Source organism: Ovis aries, chromosome 11 (assembly GCF_016772045.2).
Source record: "Ovis aries strain OAR_USU_Benz2616 breed Rambouillet chromosome 11, ARS-UI_Ramb_v3.0, whole genome shotgun sequence".
NCBI lineage: Eukaryota > Metazoa > Chordata > Mammalia > Artiodactyla > Bovidae > Ovis > Ovis aries.
In genome coordinates this window covers 19,148,388-19,165,552 of record NC_056064.1, presented here as the reverse complement: position 1 = coordinate 19,165,552, position 17,165 = coordinate 19,148,388, and the positions used below count along the sequence as shown (strand labels likewise).

At 49.9% G+C, this 17,165-nt stretch overlaps 1 protein-coding gene across 4 annotated transcripts; it reads right to left on the bottom strand.

Moving 5' to 3' along the window:
- Window positions 1-6,187: 6,187 nt before the first annotated feature.
- On the bottom strand, window positions 6,188-16,725 carry LOC105605807 (galectin-9-like). Of its 4 annotated transcripts, XM_042255451.1 has the most exons (7): window positions 16,621-16,725; window positions 11,995-12,086; window positions 9,216-9,420; window positions 8,275-8,385; window positions 7,884-8,169; window positions 7,250-7,372; window positions 6,188-6,454 (listed from the first exon to the last, which is right to left on the bottom strand). In XM_042255451.1, exons 1-5 carry the CDS (start codon window positions 16,693-16,695, stop codon window positions 8,068-8,070), a joined length of 585 nt encoding a protein of 194 aa, XP_042111385.1. In that variant the 5' UTR covers window positions 16,696-16,725; the 3' UTR covers window positions 6,188-6,454; window positions 7,250-7,372; window positions 7,884-8,067. The 4 variants fall into 4 exon arrangements, with proteins under 4 accessions (XP_042111385.1, XP_027831046.2, XP_027831048.2 ...); XM_027975245.2 differs by lacking the exon at window positions 7,250-7,372; XM_027975247.2 differs by lacking the exon at window positions 7,250-7,372 and having other exon boundaries at window positions 7,884-8,091.
- Between the last annotated feature and the right edge of the window lie 440 nt (window positions 16,726-17,165).

The window sequence follows — 17,165 nt, the reverse complement described above, 5'->3', positions numbered from 1 at the left end:
GAGCTCAGTAAACGTGTGTCAGATGCAGGAATCCTGGGGATGCTCACCCGCTGCCGTCCTGAGCAGCACCCAGGAGATGGTCACGGAGAAGCTGGTCTGCCCTTCCGTGTTCTTTTCAGGTTGCTGCTCCCCTCCTCTCTCACCAGCAGGAGTTGTTTTCTTAGAACCCCAGAGCTGCTTCCTGTCCACTGGGACACACCCCACCCCAGCCCAGGAACTCCCTGGTGTCTGTAAGGAGACTGTGTGTCCACGAGGGCCATCTCTCCACCGCCTCTGTGGGCACTGTCGCTTTACACACTGGCCAGGAAGACCACTGTGCCCGGAGAACTTAAAAATGTATAGAAACCAAAGTAACTGTACTGTTACCCAGTGGGGGAGGATCCAGGAGATGCTGTAGGTTTAGAAACAGGGAGAAAGGCAGGGAGGGGAGGAGAGGGTGGAAGTGGGTGCTCTTCACCCAGAGCCCTTTCCCCTCTGCTGGCCTCCTGTGATCTGCACTGAGATCCAATAGTGCATAGAGGTTCATGTCGGCTCAGAGATCCGGACCACACTCATACTGTAGGGAGCTTCTAGACCTCACTGTTCCTGAGAATGTAGCCGTCTCTTGAGGGTCCAGAGAAAAACAGAGCTGCTTGGTGGGGCCCGGGCAGCTGGGTGCTACTGGTGCATGGGGTGGAGGTTGTGCTGGGAAGGCCTGGTTATACCCATTTTCCAGATAGGGAAACTGAGGCTCAGAGTGTTTAAAGGTCATTCCAAAAGTTACACAGTTCATTAGTGATAGCCTGAGCCATATGAGGCTTCTTGGGGCCTCAAAAACGGATATATTCCCTCTAAAATTCTATTCCTCACATAAAAACCTAGTCATGGAGGGATTTCCCTGGTGGTTTAGTGGTGATGACTCTGTGTTTCCACTGCAGGGAGGATGGGTTCAATTCTTGGTCAGGGAACTAAGAACAGGCATATAGCATGGTGCAGTCAGAAAAGAGAGAGAGAGAGAAAAGAAAAACAAATCAATATATGATCAGATGGAAAGAAATGTTTTATAAATATGAATAGAAATCCTTATCATGAAGGTACCTTATCATTGTGTTTAATGATGCCCCAGGAGCTTCTGATCCCTGCTCTCTAAGAATTTCTCTCTCCATTCTTTTTTCTTCTCTCTCTTCCTTCTGGGCTCTAGACTGGGAGCGGAGAAGATTTAGACATACTAGAACTTTCTGAATGACATGGAGGTGGGTCACTGTGTGGAATAAATGTCTCATATTGGCTCCAGCACCTTGTTAAAGGAAATGATTGACTGAAACAGAGACTAGGATCAGCTGGGTAGCAAAGTGGGGTAGGGAGGAAACGCATAGCTTACCTGATGTCAAGTGGGACCCCGCTCTTTGTTCGAGAGGGGGCCCTGGGGTGCAGCCTGGACGAGCAGCTGAGGATCCTACAGGCACCAAGTGGGGAGCAGGGGAGCAGGTGCCCCAGGGCCACACATGGGTCTGCACCTCTCTCCCTTCTGGCTCTTGCCTGGGTTCTCAGAATTTGCAAAGACTGACTTCTCTGAGACGTTCTCATAGACGGAGCCCACTTGCCTCCTCCCTCCACCCTCCATCCCCACTAGATTCCTGAATCAATTAGAATATGACTGGATTTAAGGGGCAGATGACATACTTGGAACAGAATGGGGGAAAAGAAGGAGAGATTCTTTGCAATCCTCTTCAAAACCCGGGATACAGGAAATTTTTCCTCATTGACTGGAATAGGAAGCAACTGGAACTCATTCAGCGCAGGTTGGAGTGTAAAATACAATAGCGTTGGAAACTTGGTGGATTATAATAAAGTTAATCCTCTACCTCTCCTATGTCCTGGCTCCTCTGATCCTAGATATTCACCAAAAAGAGATCAGAACAGATGTACATGTGCTTAACAGCTTCACTCGTCACAGCCCCTCACTGGAAACACCACTGTTTAAAACAGGAGAAAAGGAATGAATGCTCTTTGCAAACCCTTGGGCTATAGACCAGGCTCCTCTGCCTGTGGATTTATTGAGGCAAGAGTATTGGTACAGGTTGCCATTCTCTCCACCAGGGGATCTTCCCAACCCCGAGATCCAACCCATGTCTCCTGGGTCCCCTGCATTGACAGGCAGATGCTTTACTACGGAGCCGCCTGGGAACTGCCTGCTATGGACTAGCCCTCAGCAAGAAAATGGGACTGAGGATAAAGGCAAGGTCTTCAGTGAACCTCACCATTGAGCACAAGAACCAGACACAAGTGAGCACACACTGGGAGCATTCTGATCACAGAAAATCCAGAAATGGGTCAGAAAAGCAATGGTTTATGAGGGGCACCAGATGGGAGGGACCTGAAGGAGTCATCTGGGTGCTGGGAATGTCCTGGAGCTTGACCTGGATGGTGGTCATACAGCTGTTTACAGCATAAAAACTCATCCAGCAGACTAGGGTCTGTGTGTTTAATGGGCCGCACCTCAATAAAGTACTGTTTAAACAACACCGCAGGCCAAGTGCAGTGGCACAGTGCGTGAGAATCCACCTCACCATGCAGAGAAGGCGGGTTTGGTCCTTGGTCCTGGGAGACTCCACATGCGGTGCCACGATTACTGAGCCCAGGTTCTGGAGGCCACTTGCCGTAAATACTGAATCCCACACCCCTAAGCCAGGCTCAGCAATGAGAAACCATACGTGGCACTGAAGAAGCCCCCACTTGCTGAAACTAGAGAAAGCCAGTGCAAAGCAACAAAGAATAAGCACAGACAAAGGAAAATAAGTAAGTGAACTTTTAAAAATTTAGAAACTACCCCAAAACTCTCAGAGCCCAGGGAGAAACAGGGACAGCTCCAGGTCAAGCAGACATGTACTGTGACATCTCCAGGTGATTTGGAAGTGAGTTACAGTGAGTCCAGCCCAAAAAGGAGAGCCCAGGGGCCTCTGCTCCAGCCCTGTAGGGAGGGCCTACTGAAAACCCAAAGGCCAGTGGGTTTTTGGATGAATAAAGGCCGTAAGGAGGTGTCTCCAAGACCCAGTGGCTGGCACAGCTGACCTCCGCAACCTGGCGTCACCGTGTGTGCAGTCACTGAGACCCTTGCCCAGGACCTGGCTTGAGGTGAGAGGCAGCCCTCAAGCTCTGTTATTTAAAGTCCAGACACTTGTCTGAGATTCTCTGTTCTCTGCACTGTAGACCATGGGATCTGTTCCAAATGTGTCGGCCACCTCACCCTCTCAAAGAGCCAGAACCTGACAAGTGTGGATGAGGACAAGGAGAAAGGAGGCCTTTTGTGCTGTTGGTCGGATGCTACACGGTGAGGCTGTGATGGGAAACACAGTGTACGTGCTTGGCCCTAAGAGACTGGCATTAAGCTTCTGATTGCTAAAGTGTCCATTTCAAAGACACTCATCTTTTGTAAACACGGTGCCGGCTGTGTGACAGCTTTGAGATAAGCCACCACGCTTGCCCCATCCATCAAGTTCTCCTTTCTAGGAAACACTGGGCAACCTAGAAAACTGTTTGAGTGACCCCACATGTCGCTTCCTGCCCCATGGTTCCTGCATAACCACCCTACCTTTGGACCCCAATAAAAGCAGAACCCCAACCTGTGCTCTCACCCCCTCCTTCCCACTGGCCACTGTGCTATGTGGCCCTTAGGGCTTGAGAGTAATAATCCTCGTTTTTTTCAAAGCTACCTGATGGTTGTTGCTGAGCTGTGTCTTGAAGTCATAATAAGGACCACAAAGGCCCATCTGGCCACAGCACTAGCTCTAGCTGGCCTAATGTCTTTGGGGCTCCATGAGTAGTAAAGACCCACGTGGGTGCCACTGGCATCCTGAACAGAGAGCATCACTGTGCATAGTCTGAGACCGACCCTACAAAACAGTACGGATGTTCCTTTAACAACTAAACACAGAGTTACCATCTGGTCCAGCAATTTCATGTCTGGGTCAGATGGGAAAGAATCTGCCTGCAATGCAGGACACCTGGGTTTGATCCCTGGGTCAGGAAGATCCCCCGGAGAAGATCATGGCAACCCACTCCAGTACTCTTGCCAGGAGAATCCCACGGACAGAAGAGCCTGGCAGGCGACAGGCCACAGGGTCGCAAAAAGTCAGACACAACCGAAGCAACTTACCAAGCCAGCAATTCCATGTCTGGCTATATAGCCTGAAAAACTGAAAGCAGAGGCTTGAAGAGAGATGTGTACACCCATGTACCTGGCATTATTTACAACAGCCAAGAGATAGAAGCAACACGGGTGTCCATCAGTGGATGACTAGATAAACAAAATGAGGTCTATACATACAATGCCGTGTCATTCAGCCCTAAAAAGGAAGTGAATTCTGCCACAAGTTACAACATGAATGTTGGGGAATGAAGAAATTTTCCTCTACCCTTCTAGTTTCTTCTGGCGGGTCTAAGATCAGATTGACATGAGACATATTAAAAGGAAAACAATCTAACAAAGGTATAGTAACACTTGCACACATAGGAGAGACCCAGGGGAACTACCCACCAAATGGTCAAAACCATCACTTTATTTTTTTTTATTTTTTATTTTTTTTAATTTTAAAATCTTTAATTCTTACATGTGTTCCCAAACATGAACCCCCCTCCCACCTCCCTCCCCATAACATCTCTCTGGGTCACCCCCATGCACCAGCCCCACGCATGCTGTATCTTGTGTCAGACATAGACTGGTGATTCAATTCTTACATGATAGTATACATGATAGAATGCCATTCTCCCAAATCATCCCACCCTCTCCCTCTGAGTCCGAAAGTCCGTTATACACAGCAGTGTCTTTTTTCCTGTCTTGCATACAGGGTCGTCATTGCCATCTTTCTAAATTCCATATATATGTGTTAGTATACTGTATTGGTGTTTTTCTTTCTGGCTTACTTCACTCTGTATAATCGGCTCCAGTTTCATCCATCTCATCAGAACTGATTCAAATGAATTCTTTTTAACGGCTGAGTAATACTCCATTGTGTATATGTACCATAGCTTTCTTATCCATTCATCTGCTGATGGACATCTAGGTTGTTTCCATGTCCTGGCTATTATAAACAGTGCCGCGATGAACATTGGGGTACATGTGTCTCTTTCAATTCTGGTTTCCTCGGTGTGTATGCCCAGCAGTGGGATTGCTGGAAAACCATCACTTTAAATAACACCTCCAGCTAAAGTCACAAGAGGACGTTGAGGGCAATGGTTTGGGACTTCAAAGATGAGGAAGGCTACTCACAGAAAAGTCAGTGTTTGGTATGTCGTGTTTGCTGGGTGCAGAGTGGACTCTGATCTCCACACCTCGTTGTGCTCTTCTGTGAATATCACTGCTCGCGGCTCTATTTCTGCACCAGGTCCTTTGTCTGCATTCTTTGCTGCAGTTGTTCAGTTCTGTCGCTCAGTCGTGTCCGACTCTTTGCAACCCCGTGTTGAGGAGGAGGTAAAAGAAAAAATTTGTGTCTTCAGTTTCTTAAGAAGAATCAGCCTAAATGGATACTCATTCCAAAGTGACACATTTACGGGCGGCACCCTTGGCTCCCCTGCACTCTCTAAGTTTCGGTCTCTCCTCATTTGTGAGGTGTAGCTAATCACAGGCCTCCTTTGATATGACTGTCGGGAGCACTGAGTGAGCTGAGGCTGGGAGGGCACTTAGTCTGACTATGACTCACCAAACTCAGTCCCAGATATCTTCTACCATCTGATTTTGAATCACTAAGAGCAAAACTTCCCTTTAATCTCCTTGAGAGGGACTGTACCAGATCATCCCGACTGCATGGATGACAGTCAAGCTCTTGAATCCTGGATATATGTCTCAGGACTGAGGAAGACCCTGCATGGCACCTGGTCCTGTCCAAGTGATGGAGACTTCAGAATCAAACTGAGGACGCAGGGCAGTGGATGACGTTCAGGTAGGCTGCCTTGGCCCGAGAGAATCGATCAAGTCTTCACACTTTAACTAAACATGACACCCATTCTCCTTCTTTTCCTTTCTTTTTCTCTGCCACTGACTAGGAAAGATAAAGCCCCACTCTGTAACTCACCCCCCCATACATTCTAAAGAAAGGAATCTTTCAGCTGAATGTATCATCAGAATTTCCAGTCCATCCATCACTATTAGGTTTACTTCCACTCAGTACGACTCATCCACTCACAGTAAAACCAACCTACTGACACAGGGTTATGATGAAGGAAAGCACAGCATTTATTGCAGGTTCCAGGCAAGGAGCCCAGGCAGCTTAAAAACCCCAAATTCCATGATGACTTTCAGGGAAATGGTCTTAAACACAGGGTGAGGGAGAGGGTGAGGGGTGTGTGATCAGCTCAAGGATGTCTTCTGATTGGTTGGTTGTGATGTAAACGGGAGCCATATCATCAAGCTTCTGGGTTCTATGACCATGTAAGCAATATACAGTGAACATCTTCAACATGGTAGGGATTTACATATCTGTAAAACAACATCAAGAATTTGGTTCAAAAAAAAAAAAAAAAAGAATTTGGTTCAGAATACTGTCGATAGCTCTTGCTTCTGCTGCTGCTGCTGCTAAGTCACTTCAGTAGTGTCCGACTCTGTGTGACCCCATAGACAGCAGCCCACCAGGACCCCCATCCCTGGGATTCTCCAGGCAAGAACACTGGAGTGGGTTGCCATTTCCTTCCCCAATGCATGAAAGTGAAAAGTGAAAGTGAAGTCTCTCAGTCGTGTCCGACTCCTAGCGACACCATGGACTGCAGCCCACCAGGCTCCTCCATCCATGGGATTTTCCAGGCAAGAGTACTGGAGCGGGGTGCCGTTGCCTTCTCCCTATAGCTCTTGAGGAGGAACTAAAAGTCCTTGATGGTGTTTAATGGTTAACCTATTATCACTTTGTTTTGCTTGACTGTTACCCTTTGCTTCTGCATTTGCTCACTTCAATTTTATCCTTGGAACTTGGGGAAGGCCTAGGAGGCTGAAGATTTATAACCCTCATGGGTCATAGGGCTGTCCCAGGATGCCCCCACAGGGTCCACCTGGGTTACACATGTCAGAGGGATTAAGCAAACGATCCTGGCCATGGAGACCACACCAAGGGTGAACAAAGCTGTGGGGACTCTACATCGGTAGCTGAGAGTGATGCTCATGCCTTACATTCTGATTATATCTCTTAGTTAGGCTGAGAGTTTGCTACAAAGTGGGGCACAGTTAAAGAGAAAACCACAAGTTCAAAACGGCCTCACTTTTGTTGAAGCCCATGATACCAACCTTAGGTGTAACACCTGACCTGACTGTAGCTTTGACCTTCCCCAGGAATGTAGTCTTAATCAGCCAGTCTGGAATTTTCTAGTCAGCATCCTTGAGGTGATCAGTCTCCTGGGACCTCTCCATCTTCAGGAGGAAGCAGAAATCTACCTGACCTCTTTTGCTAAACAGTGGTGAAGTGCACGTCACGTAACATTGACCATCTTCAGTGTACTAACTCAGACTGTAAAGAACCCACCTGCAATGTGGGAGACCTGGGTTTGATCCCCGGGTTGGGAAGATCCCCTGGAGGAGGGCCTGGCAACCCACTCCAGTATTTTTGCCTGGAGAAGCTCCATGGAGAGAGGAGCCTGGCGGGCTCCAGTCCATGGGGTTGTGAAGAGTCGGGCATGACGGAGCCACCAGGTACACACACGAGTGTGCCTACAGTTCAGTGTCCACTCCTGTGGTTGCGCAAAAGTCACCACCATCCAACTCCAGAACCTTTTCATTTTGCAAAATTGGTCCTGACCTTTTAGATGTTGCTAACACATTCAAAAATTTTAATACACAGAGGGTCAAAAAAACCCGGGAATGGCCACAGAAAAGATATACTTGCCCTTCGATGTGTATGGTCTCATTGAACTCAGACAATAACCTGTGGGGCGGCTGGTCATGCTCATTCCACAGGTGAAGAGACTAAGGCTGGGAGAAGTGAAGTCACTCGTCTAAGATTCCCGAGACGATGAAAATGGCAGAGCCGGGGATCTGAGCTGGATTCACTTTGATTCCAAGTTCTTCTAGAAGCACAGGGCCTCCTCACCAGGGGGGATGACAGAGAGTCACAGAGACAAGAAGCCTGGAGCCTGAGCGGGTGTCCCAGACAGAGACAGTGACACAAGAAGGCCAGACTGGGGCAGCCAGAGGTGTGAACCCAGAAGCACCTGGAGACGAGACTGGCTGGCACCTTTGGGTTCAAACAGTGGGACCGCACAGGGGACGGGGCCCCACACCCAGCCCCTGGGGACGAGTGCTGGGTGGAGTCTGACCTGGAAGGTGATGTAGGACACATGCACACAGCCGCTGATGGAGATGGCGTTGACTTGGTCGAAGGGCACACGGTGTGCATAATCCTGGAAGATGCTCCTGTTCACCGTCACCTGTTGAGATGAGCGCACATGGCAGGAGGGGGTCCAGGACCAGGTGGGAGCACACCCGTGCTGCTGGGACCCCTGCTCCCAGACGTTCAGACCTGTATCTAGTTCTTACATCAACCCCCAGTAGGTCAGGGCAACAGCCTGCAGTGCTGTGCGAGTTGCAGGAACATGCTCGGAACCATAAGTGCATCAAAGGGCAACCTCCACCTGACTCTAGTCCTTGGCTTCTTCGTTCCTCTGGTGTGTGTTTATCACAGTAGGTCTGTCTTTCTAGTCTCAGCTCTCCTGTGGTGTTCTTGAAATATACATGCAAATGTCCATGGGGAGCAGAGAAGAAGTGATCTCAGGTTGTATGATGGGGGGTGGGGACATTCATGTTCACACAGAGAAAAAAGACACAGATGTGCTCAGCTCCCCTCCCATCTCCCAAGCCCAGAGACACCGCTCTGCTTGCAAAACCAATGTGCGATGCCAGGCAGAACTAAGTCTTTAATAACATCTGGATAAATGCAGCAACAAGGTAACAGAAAAACACATATTCCCAGGGACCTGGAGTGGAAGAAGGGCCATGACAGAGAAATGGAAATAACTTGGACTGAAGGGCCCAGGAGGCCAAAGAGCATCACGGTGACTTCTCCAGTGCTTACTCCAGAGTAAAAGAAGCAACAGGTGAAGGTGTGTAAGGAGGTGAATGTGTGTAAGGAGACTGCGGCCTTACAGGAAAAGGTCCTCTTCTCTGTAAAAGTGTTGCTCACATGACTATTTAAAGGCTGCTCGCAGCACCTTATGGGGCTGGGGAACAGACAGCTGAAGAGAGGAGAGTTCCCACTCACCTTGAACGAGGAGCTGTCTACCTGGAAGCAGATCTCAAACAGATTCCCCTTCTGGAAGGGCATCTGTATCTTCCTCTCCTCTGGCCCCCAGTTTCCTAGCTGCCTTGTGTTGCAGACCACATACCCACCCTCTTCAAATCGAGGGTTGAAATGGAAGGCAATGTTGTTCGTGTCATTGATGCCCATCTGAAAGTTCACTTCAAACCTAGGTCAAGGAAAATCAGACAGTATCCTGGCTTACTGCCAAGGGTGGGAACAGGAGGTGCTCACTCTTAGACTGACATCACCTGGGAGCCTGCGTACAACCTGTGTGGCTGGTTGGTACCCAACCCAAGTCTCGTCCCATCCCTTTGGTTCATCGAATTTGCAGTGTGTTTTGTGCAGTCACCACTTTTTGCCCTTACACTGTGGTTTTCTAAAAGTAAGGAGGAAATGGGTAAAGAAATTTGTGTCCAAGTTGGAAGTAGAGGAATGTGCCTAGAAGTGAGAGTCTTGGGGGCCAAGTGGTGACTCCCTGGAGGTCAGCCTGTGTCTGCTCAGTTGGGAAAGAGGACAAATGGAAAGAACAAGTGCATTGATGGGACACCTACAGAGATGGTGTCTAAAGGGAAGACCCAGAAAAAGCCCTAGGTCTCTGGGCATGGGGACCTCAGAGTGTGCGTCTGTCCCTCTTTAGTGGGTGTCCTGTGTCCACCTGACCTGAGTGAGGTCAGCAGGCCTGGACCCTGACCCCAGATCTGCCCCGGTTGTCATCTGCAATGACCGAGGACCATGCTATCCTCAAACTGCCCCATGTACCAAAGGGGTGGCTGCCTTCCTTCAGGGAGGACAACTGAAATGGCCCAAGGGCACCCCTAAATAAGTATCTCTTGTTCCCATCTCAACTCAGAGGAAGCCCCTCACCATCTCCACCTCTTTTGGATATAGCTGAAACTACCAGGTGAGGAGGGAAGACCAAAGGAGCTTCCAAGGGGCCTAGCTCACCAAAGGGATGCAGCAAGTCCTTGTTCTGCTCTTTTCCAGATGGAGCTCATGCCTGTCCCCCAACCAAGGTCCAGCCTGAATTATCCAATGAGCATCTCTCTCCCATCATCTTGCCTGAACTCAGTCCCCGTGTGGTTCCCAGTCTGCTTCTTGGGGTCACTCAGGCTTTCAGCTAACACGCAACAGTCAGACGGCACGTCTGGCTCCCATGCCATCACCAAGAACCAGGCACTGCCCCACACCCATGGGTGGCCTTAGTGGACATTCTACCAGCAGAGTGCTCTGTTTTGCTTGTTTATCTGGGGTTTCTTTTGGCCTCATGGCTCGAGGATCTTAGTTCTCTGATCAGGGATCAAATCCATGACCTCTGCAGTGGAAGACTGGAGTCCTGACCCTTGGACCACCAGGAAACCCCCAGAGCCCATTTGCTTTCGTGGATAAGGGTGTGAGTTCTGAATGCCATCCTAAATACCAGGATGCTCTGTGAGCTCTCAGCCATCAGGGGCAAGAGGAACTGGTGTGTTTCTGAACCCGGCAGCCCTCCCTCCGATGAAAATGAAGCTCTAAGTGACCCTGAAATGAGAAATTTGAAGTTCCTATTTCTCATAAAGGGGAGATGAGTGTTTCTGACATGTCTCTGGGTGTCCTTTCCCCCTTGCAGTCCCCCAGCTTCATTCCTGTGTTCCTTTGAAAGTTCTGCCCCAGGGAAGGAGAGAACAGCAGCTCCCATCGGAAGGGGGCCCTTGGAGGTAGAGACAGGCTCTATTGGACAGAGTGGGAGTAGAAAGCCCTCCTGTGATGGGAGGAAGGGTTGGCACAGGGAGGGGGAGAGAGGGGTGGAGTTCATAGTCAACGTCCTGGGTTCCCCTGCGGGCAGGGTTTCAGAATCGGGTGCCTCATTTCCCTCACAGTCCCCTGCAGGCACTGAGGGCTCTCAGAGTCCCACATCACTGTGGCTGTGTCACCTGGTAGGAGAGGCAGTGGCAGAGGAAGTCATCTAGAAGCCAGATGTAGAAGTAGGGCTGCAGCGGGGGAGGGGCCTGGAGGGGTCCAGAAGGTCCCCAGGCCCCATGCAAAGTAATGAGAGGAACAGCGGGGGTAGAAGTCAGCTGCAATTGGACAGAGAGGCTTCTGAGAGAGGCCACATGTCCAGAGGGGCCCCCGTGGGCATGACAGACCTCAGGGTGCACAGGTCCCAGGCCTCCATGCCACCCGGAGATCCATATAGTTCAGCCAGGGCTGCATGAACTCCTGAGGACCTCCCACCTCTGGAATACATGCAAGCTCTTCTTTGTTCCCAGACAGTCCCCCTCGGGAGAAAGGGAATGGGAAACTGCTGAGTTATCTACATTTTGAATTGACTTTAGTGGGAAAAACCTTGAGACTGAAAGAGACCAAATACAACTTTGATGGCAAGTTTAAATATTTCCAGGTCACCTCAAATGACGTTTCCAAAGCAGATGAGACTGGCTAGAGGAAATGAAGGGCGCTGACGCATCTGCAGCTCTGGGTCATTGTATACGAGGTTCAGTCCCAGACTCCACCTCTGGGCTGGCCTGCTTCCCTCCCTAGACCGTGAGCCTCCATTCCCCTCTCTCTGGGGAGTCTGGTTAATGGTGCCCCGGATGCTACAGGTAGGTGGTAGGGGGCGCTGAGCATTGTTGGCAGGGCCGGGCTCTTCCCATCCCCTGAGCTGGGTGTGGGCAGCTTGGAGGAAGCTGTGAGGACCATCCCGAGCTGACAACACCCTGGTTCACTCAGGGGTGAGGTCGAGAGAGACAACAATCCCCCATACCTGTTTTCATCTGTGGAAAGAACACGCCCCATGATGGTGACCTTGTGTCCATCCTGGAGACCCCCTTCGATCCTCCCCGTGAAGGGAATAGGCTGTGGAGAGGAGACAGTGGTCAGCTGGCCTGCCTCCTTCTCTCCATCCTCTCCAGCCCTGGCCGAGGCTGGCCTGGGTGTGGGGCAGCAGCCTAGGGACCCAGTGCAGCCACGAACAGGACAGAAGGAGCCTCAGCTCCACGGACCTTCCAGGCCTGGAGCGAGGAAGTGACACAGATATTCTGAGGTTGGGAGAAGGAGCCCCTCAGGCTCTGAGAGGATGTGACAAGCTCAGATTGGCAGCTGGCAAAGGAAGAAGTGGAAAGTACACAGCCCTGAGATGGGAAGGAACCAGGGGAGATAAGGGGGTGGCTGGACCCCAAGCCAAGCTGCTGGTAAACACCCAAGTCTTGGCTGGGGACTCAGGGGTCCACCATGGACCAAAGAGACCCAGCCACCTGTTCTCGAGGATAAACCTTCTGCTCAGCTGAGCAGGCCAAAAAGTCATCCTCCCCCTCCTGCCCACCCCACCCAGAGAACAATTGTGACCTTGACCTTTGTCCCCCCACAGCCTCAGAAAGTGCCTCTTCCCGGGTGCTCTCTGCAGCCAGGGGCAGCCCCCTTTCTGCTCCTGCTCCTGGGCTCCCATCCTTCCTCCAGGCACCGGGAAGCCTCCCAAGTCCTCACTGTCATCTCCACCCCTTCTGGGCCCCATCACCTTGTCATGTTCTCTTTCCTGAGCCTCTTTAAAGGACCCAGGCTTATGGTGAAGATGCTTCATTTTAGAGCCAGGCATCCTTCAGGTTGGAATCCTGACTCTGCTGCTCATTACCTGAGTGGCCTTGGGAAGCTTATTAAACTTCTCTTTGCCTCAGTTTCTTCATCCATGAAATGAGAACAAGTCCCAGCTTCTGGGTGACATTGATGATTAGTGAGAAAATGTCTGTGGGGAGAGACTGGCACATCCTTCCAGAATGCTTTCTCTCGAACGTGGTTGTACAAACTGCCTTCAGCCCAGCTGTGTCTCCAAGTCAATTTTCCATTTTCACACTGTTGGAGTATTTTCTACCTTCGCCTCTAAGTAATATTTTACAAAGATTAAATGCTTACAGGAGCCAGGCAGGTGATTTGCATAGTTGAGCTGGCCAGGTATGGGGCAGTCGGGAGTGGTGGAGACTGCAGCAAAGGAGGCATCATCCCCCTCATCTAAAGAGCCGTGTCCAGTCAGCTGTGACCCGATCACCTTCCAGGCCCGGTGCTGTCAGAGCTTCCAAGTCTTCAGGAGAAGACAGAAACCTGAGATTTTTCTTCTGTAAAACTTTCTAATTTTGGGGGGCAAAATGCTTTCAAAAGGATTGTAGTAGGTTTCCTTTGCTATAAGAGACATATAATGAAATATTTGCACTGAACTGATATATCTAAATTTGCTTCAAAACAATCCATGGGTGGAAAGGAAAGTAGAGCTGGGCAGAGATAAAGCAGATAGTCCATGAGTTGAAACTGAGCGACTGGTATGTGCTGTTTATGATACTAATATCTCTGTATTGTACTCTCTCTTTGGCAATGAGTTGAAACACTGTCTGCAGGCCAAACAAAAAAAACAATGTGCACCAGGTCAATTCAGTCCTAGTCCCTGTCCTTCAGCTGTAGGACCAAAAGGATCCAGGGAAGCCCCTCTGAGCCCACTGTGCACAGCTGGCCCTGGGAGATACCTGGTGATGCCAGAACCCCATTCAGACAGACTGTGCTCCTGGACCTTGGGCAGAGGTGTCTTTTGTGGCCCGCAGTTCTGGTCTGAATTCTGCCATTAAAAACTTTGGTGACATTAAGCAAATCACAACGTCTCTGCATCTCTGAGTTCTTTCTGTCAAAATCCATGTCAGTGATTTTGGAGAAGTAGAATCAGCCTACCACAGGCTGACTAGCATGGTGCTCTTGCCTGAATCCCCTCATTTGTTGGAGTTTGAAATCCCCCTAAGAGCCTTTCTCACCATCAGCAGAGACAAGGCTTAAAATGTACCCACCTGGCAGCATGGGCTCCTCCCTCAAGCACATTCACACTAAGGCTTAGGGTGGTAGGAGGGGTCCTCAGGGCTCAGAAGGAAGGCAGGACGGAGGAAGCCCTGTGTGGATCATGGGGGCGGGCAGTACAGGTTAATCTTAGGGAATGATTCCCCCCAAAAAAACTTCATGAGATTTTAATGTCTTAAATGGTGCCCTCACATTCTGAAACACAAGATGATTTCCGATTGAGTATAATCCAAAGACAAGATTACTCATTAATCTAATAGCAAAGAATTGGAAATGAATCCAGAAGTCCACTAGGAAGACAATGGTGAAATTAATTATGGTATTTCCACACAACAGATTCTAGGGAGACTTCACAAGAAGAGTGGAAGAAGGGACCACTTTGAGAACTGATAAGTAATATTGCCCTCTGTATTATTTTTTAAATGGGTAGGAGTGGCTATATACATATATTTACTTATTATAAATAAAACTTTTCTGGAAAGATTCAAAGAAACCACTAATATTTATTGACACTAAGAAGGTTATGGTAGACTGGGCAATTATACCCTCTCCCTTTTCCCCACCAAAAATGTCAACACTATAATTCCTAGAAGTTGTGAATATGTTCCTTTACCCAGCAAAAGGGACTCTGCAGGTATGATTAAGAATCTTGAGATTGTGGGGGTGGGGGTTGTCTGGAATATCTGTGTGGGCCCAACAGTCACAGGGTCTGCAAAGAGGGAGGCGGAGGAGGAGAGTCGGCTGTAGGAGATGTGACAGCAGAAGCAAGAAGCTGCGGCTTTAGAGAAGGAGGCAAGTGGAGAGTTCCCTGGGGGTCCAGCAGTGGATAAGTATCTGCCTCCAATGCCGCGACTGAGGGTTAGATCCCTGGTTGTGGAACTAAGATCCCACATGGGCCACAGCTAGAGAGCCCACGGGCCACAGTGAAGATGCCTTGTGCAGCAATTGAGACCTGATACAGTAAAAAAAAAAAAAAAAATCGCAGGAGGAAGAAGGGGCCACAAGCCAAGGCAAGCGGGCAGCCTCTGGAAGTTGGAAAAAACAAGGACACATTCTCCCCTGAGGCTCCAGAGGAAACAGCTTTGCTGATTCTAGATTTCTAACCTCAGAACTGTAAGGAAATAGATTTGTATGGTTTAAGCCTGGTGTGGCAGAAGGGCCCTCTGTGCGTGTGTGTGTGCGTGTGTGTGTGTGATCTTAGCAGGAAAGTGCAGCACAGGCCTTTGCTTCCTAAGCCCCAGGAAGATGGGTTTTTATGTTGGATTTGTAACCTCACAGATTAGGCTGGCCTCCCAGCTCCCTGTGCTGGCAGCTCTGATGTCACCTAGTCACGTGACCTGTCTACAGTTGGGCTTTTGAATCCAAGGATTAGAGAGTAAAACCATGTGATCAGAATAATAAAATGGCTGAACCTGGAAGCGACTCCGGCTCCCCCATCTGATGTAGAACAAGACCCAGGCGACACATCCTGACTCAGACCACCTCTGTGAGCCTCAGTATTACACATATGTTGTGAAGATGATAAGGGTTTAAACCAGCTGTCCCATACTTTCTGGCACCAGGCACTAGTTTCACAGGAGACAATTTTTCCAAAGCTGGGAAGATGTGAGCGATGGGGAGTGGCTATAAATACGGATGGAGCGTCACTAGCTCATGAACTGCTCACCTCCTGCTGCGCAGCCCAGTTCCAACTGGGCCATGCACAAACACAGTCCATGCCTGGAGGTGGGGACCGCTGGTTTAAACAAGGCTGCCTATGACAAGACCTGCATACAGGGGGTTAAAATGCCCAGAAGTGAGCCCTTTGCACCTCACAGTACAGGGACAGCCCGCTCCACCCTCCTGGGACAGTCTTTCTCAGACACCCTTGAGCTGCCCTGCCTAGCTCTCTCAACCCTCAGATGCCAGACATCTGTTCAGGAGGTCTTTCCTCCTGAGCCTAGACTCCTAACAATTCTAAACACTTTCAGAGCCCCCCACAGTGGGCCAGATACCTTTCAAACTCTCTCAATGTGCTACCTTGCTTGATCCTTACCCAAGCTCTGGGTAGTGACTTGATTATTCCCATTATACCCAAGCAGAAACTGAGGCCAAGAGACATAAAGTAACTTTCTTGAGGTCATTCAGCTAGTAAATGGCTGAACCTAGAGAGATCATCTTCCAAGTAAGTGCCCTGAAGTGCCATGCTCCATTGTTATCCTCCCCAGAAGATGTTTATCTTCCTTCATATTAAAAAAAAAAAAAGTGGAAATTAACTTTCCTATTTATTACTTAGACTCTTCTTCCCCCACTGAGCACCCAGAACAGGAGAGAGATCAGGAGGAAGCTCAGGAAACAGTTGTCCCAGGCACAAATCCTGGTGCCCCTCGGCCCTGAGAGGCACCGAGGAGACGGGCACAGGCAGAGTGGGGGCAGGGCCGCCCTGGTTGGTGTGTCTGCCCTTCGTCTGTTCTCTCTGGAATGAGGCCTCCCCCGGCCTCCTGTCACCCCAGCAGGAGCTGGTTCCTCAGAGCCCCAGAGCTGCGTTCCCCTGGCCGAGGCCTCCCCCAGCCCTGGAACTCACTGGGTTTATGTAGAGGTCCTGGGTGTGCCTGAAGTCCCGTTCTTCAGTGCCTACGTGACCACTGCTGCTTTGCATGCTGTCCAGGTAGACCTCTGCAACAGGAATGACTCACCAAGAGAAGGAATTCAATGCAGTTTATCTGTTATTAAATGGGGAGGAGCCAGGAGCAGGAGAAAGTCCATTTAGAGGAAGGGAGAAAGGTAGGGAGGAAGACGGAGGACAGAAGTGGGTGCTCCTCTCCAGGGCCTTCTCCCCTCTGCTCTTCTCCTTCCCTCCACCCCAAGTCAGAACAGTTCACGTAGGCTCAGACATTCTCACCACGTGCCCAGCTTCTAGAAGACACTGCTCCTGAGCGTGTGGCTGTGTCATGTCCAGACAACAGTGTGTGTGATGGGGTGCTGCCTGGGCATGGGGTGGCAGTGCTGCAGGAAGGCCTAGTTATACCCATTTTGCAGACCAGAAAACTAAGGCTCAGAGAATCTACAGGTCATATCCAAGGTCACATAGCTCACTAGTGGCAGCTTGAGCCATATAAGGCTACTCTA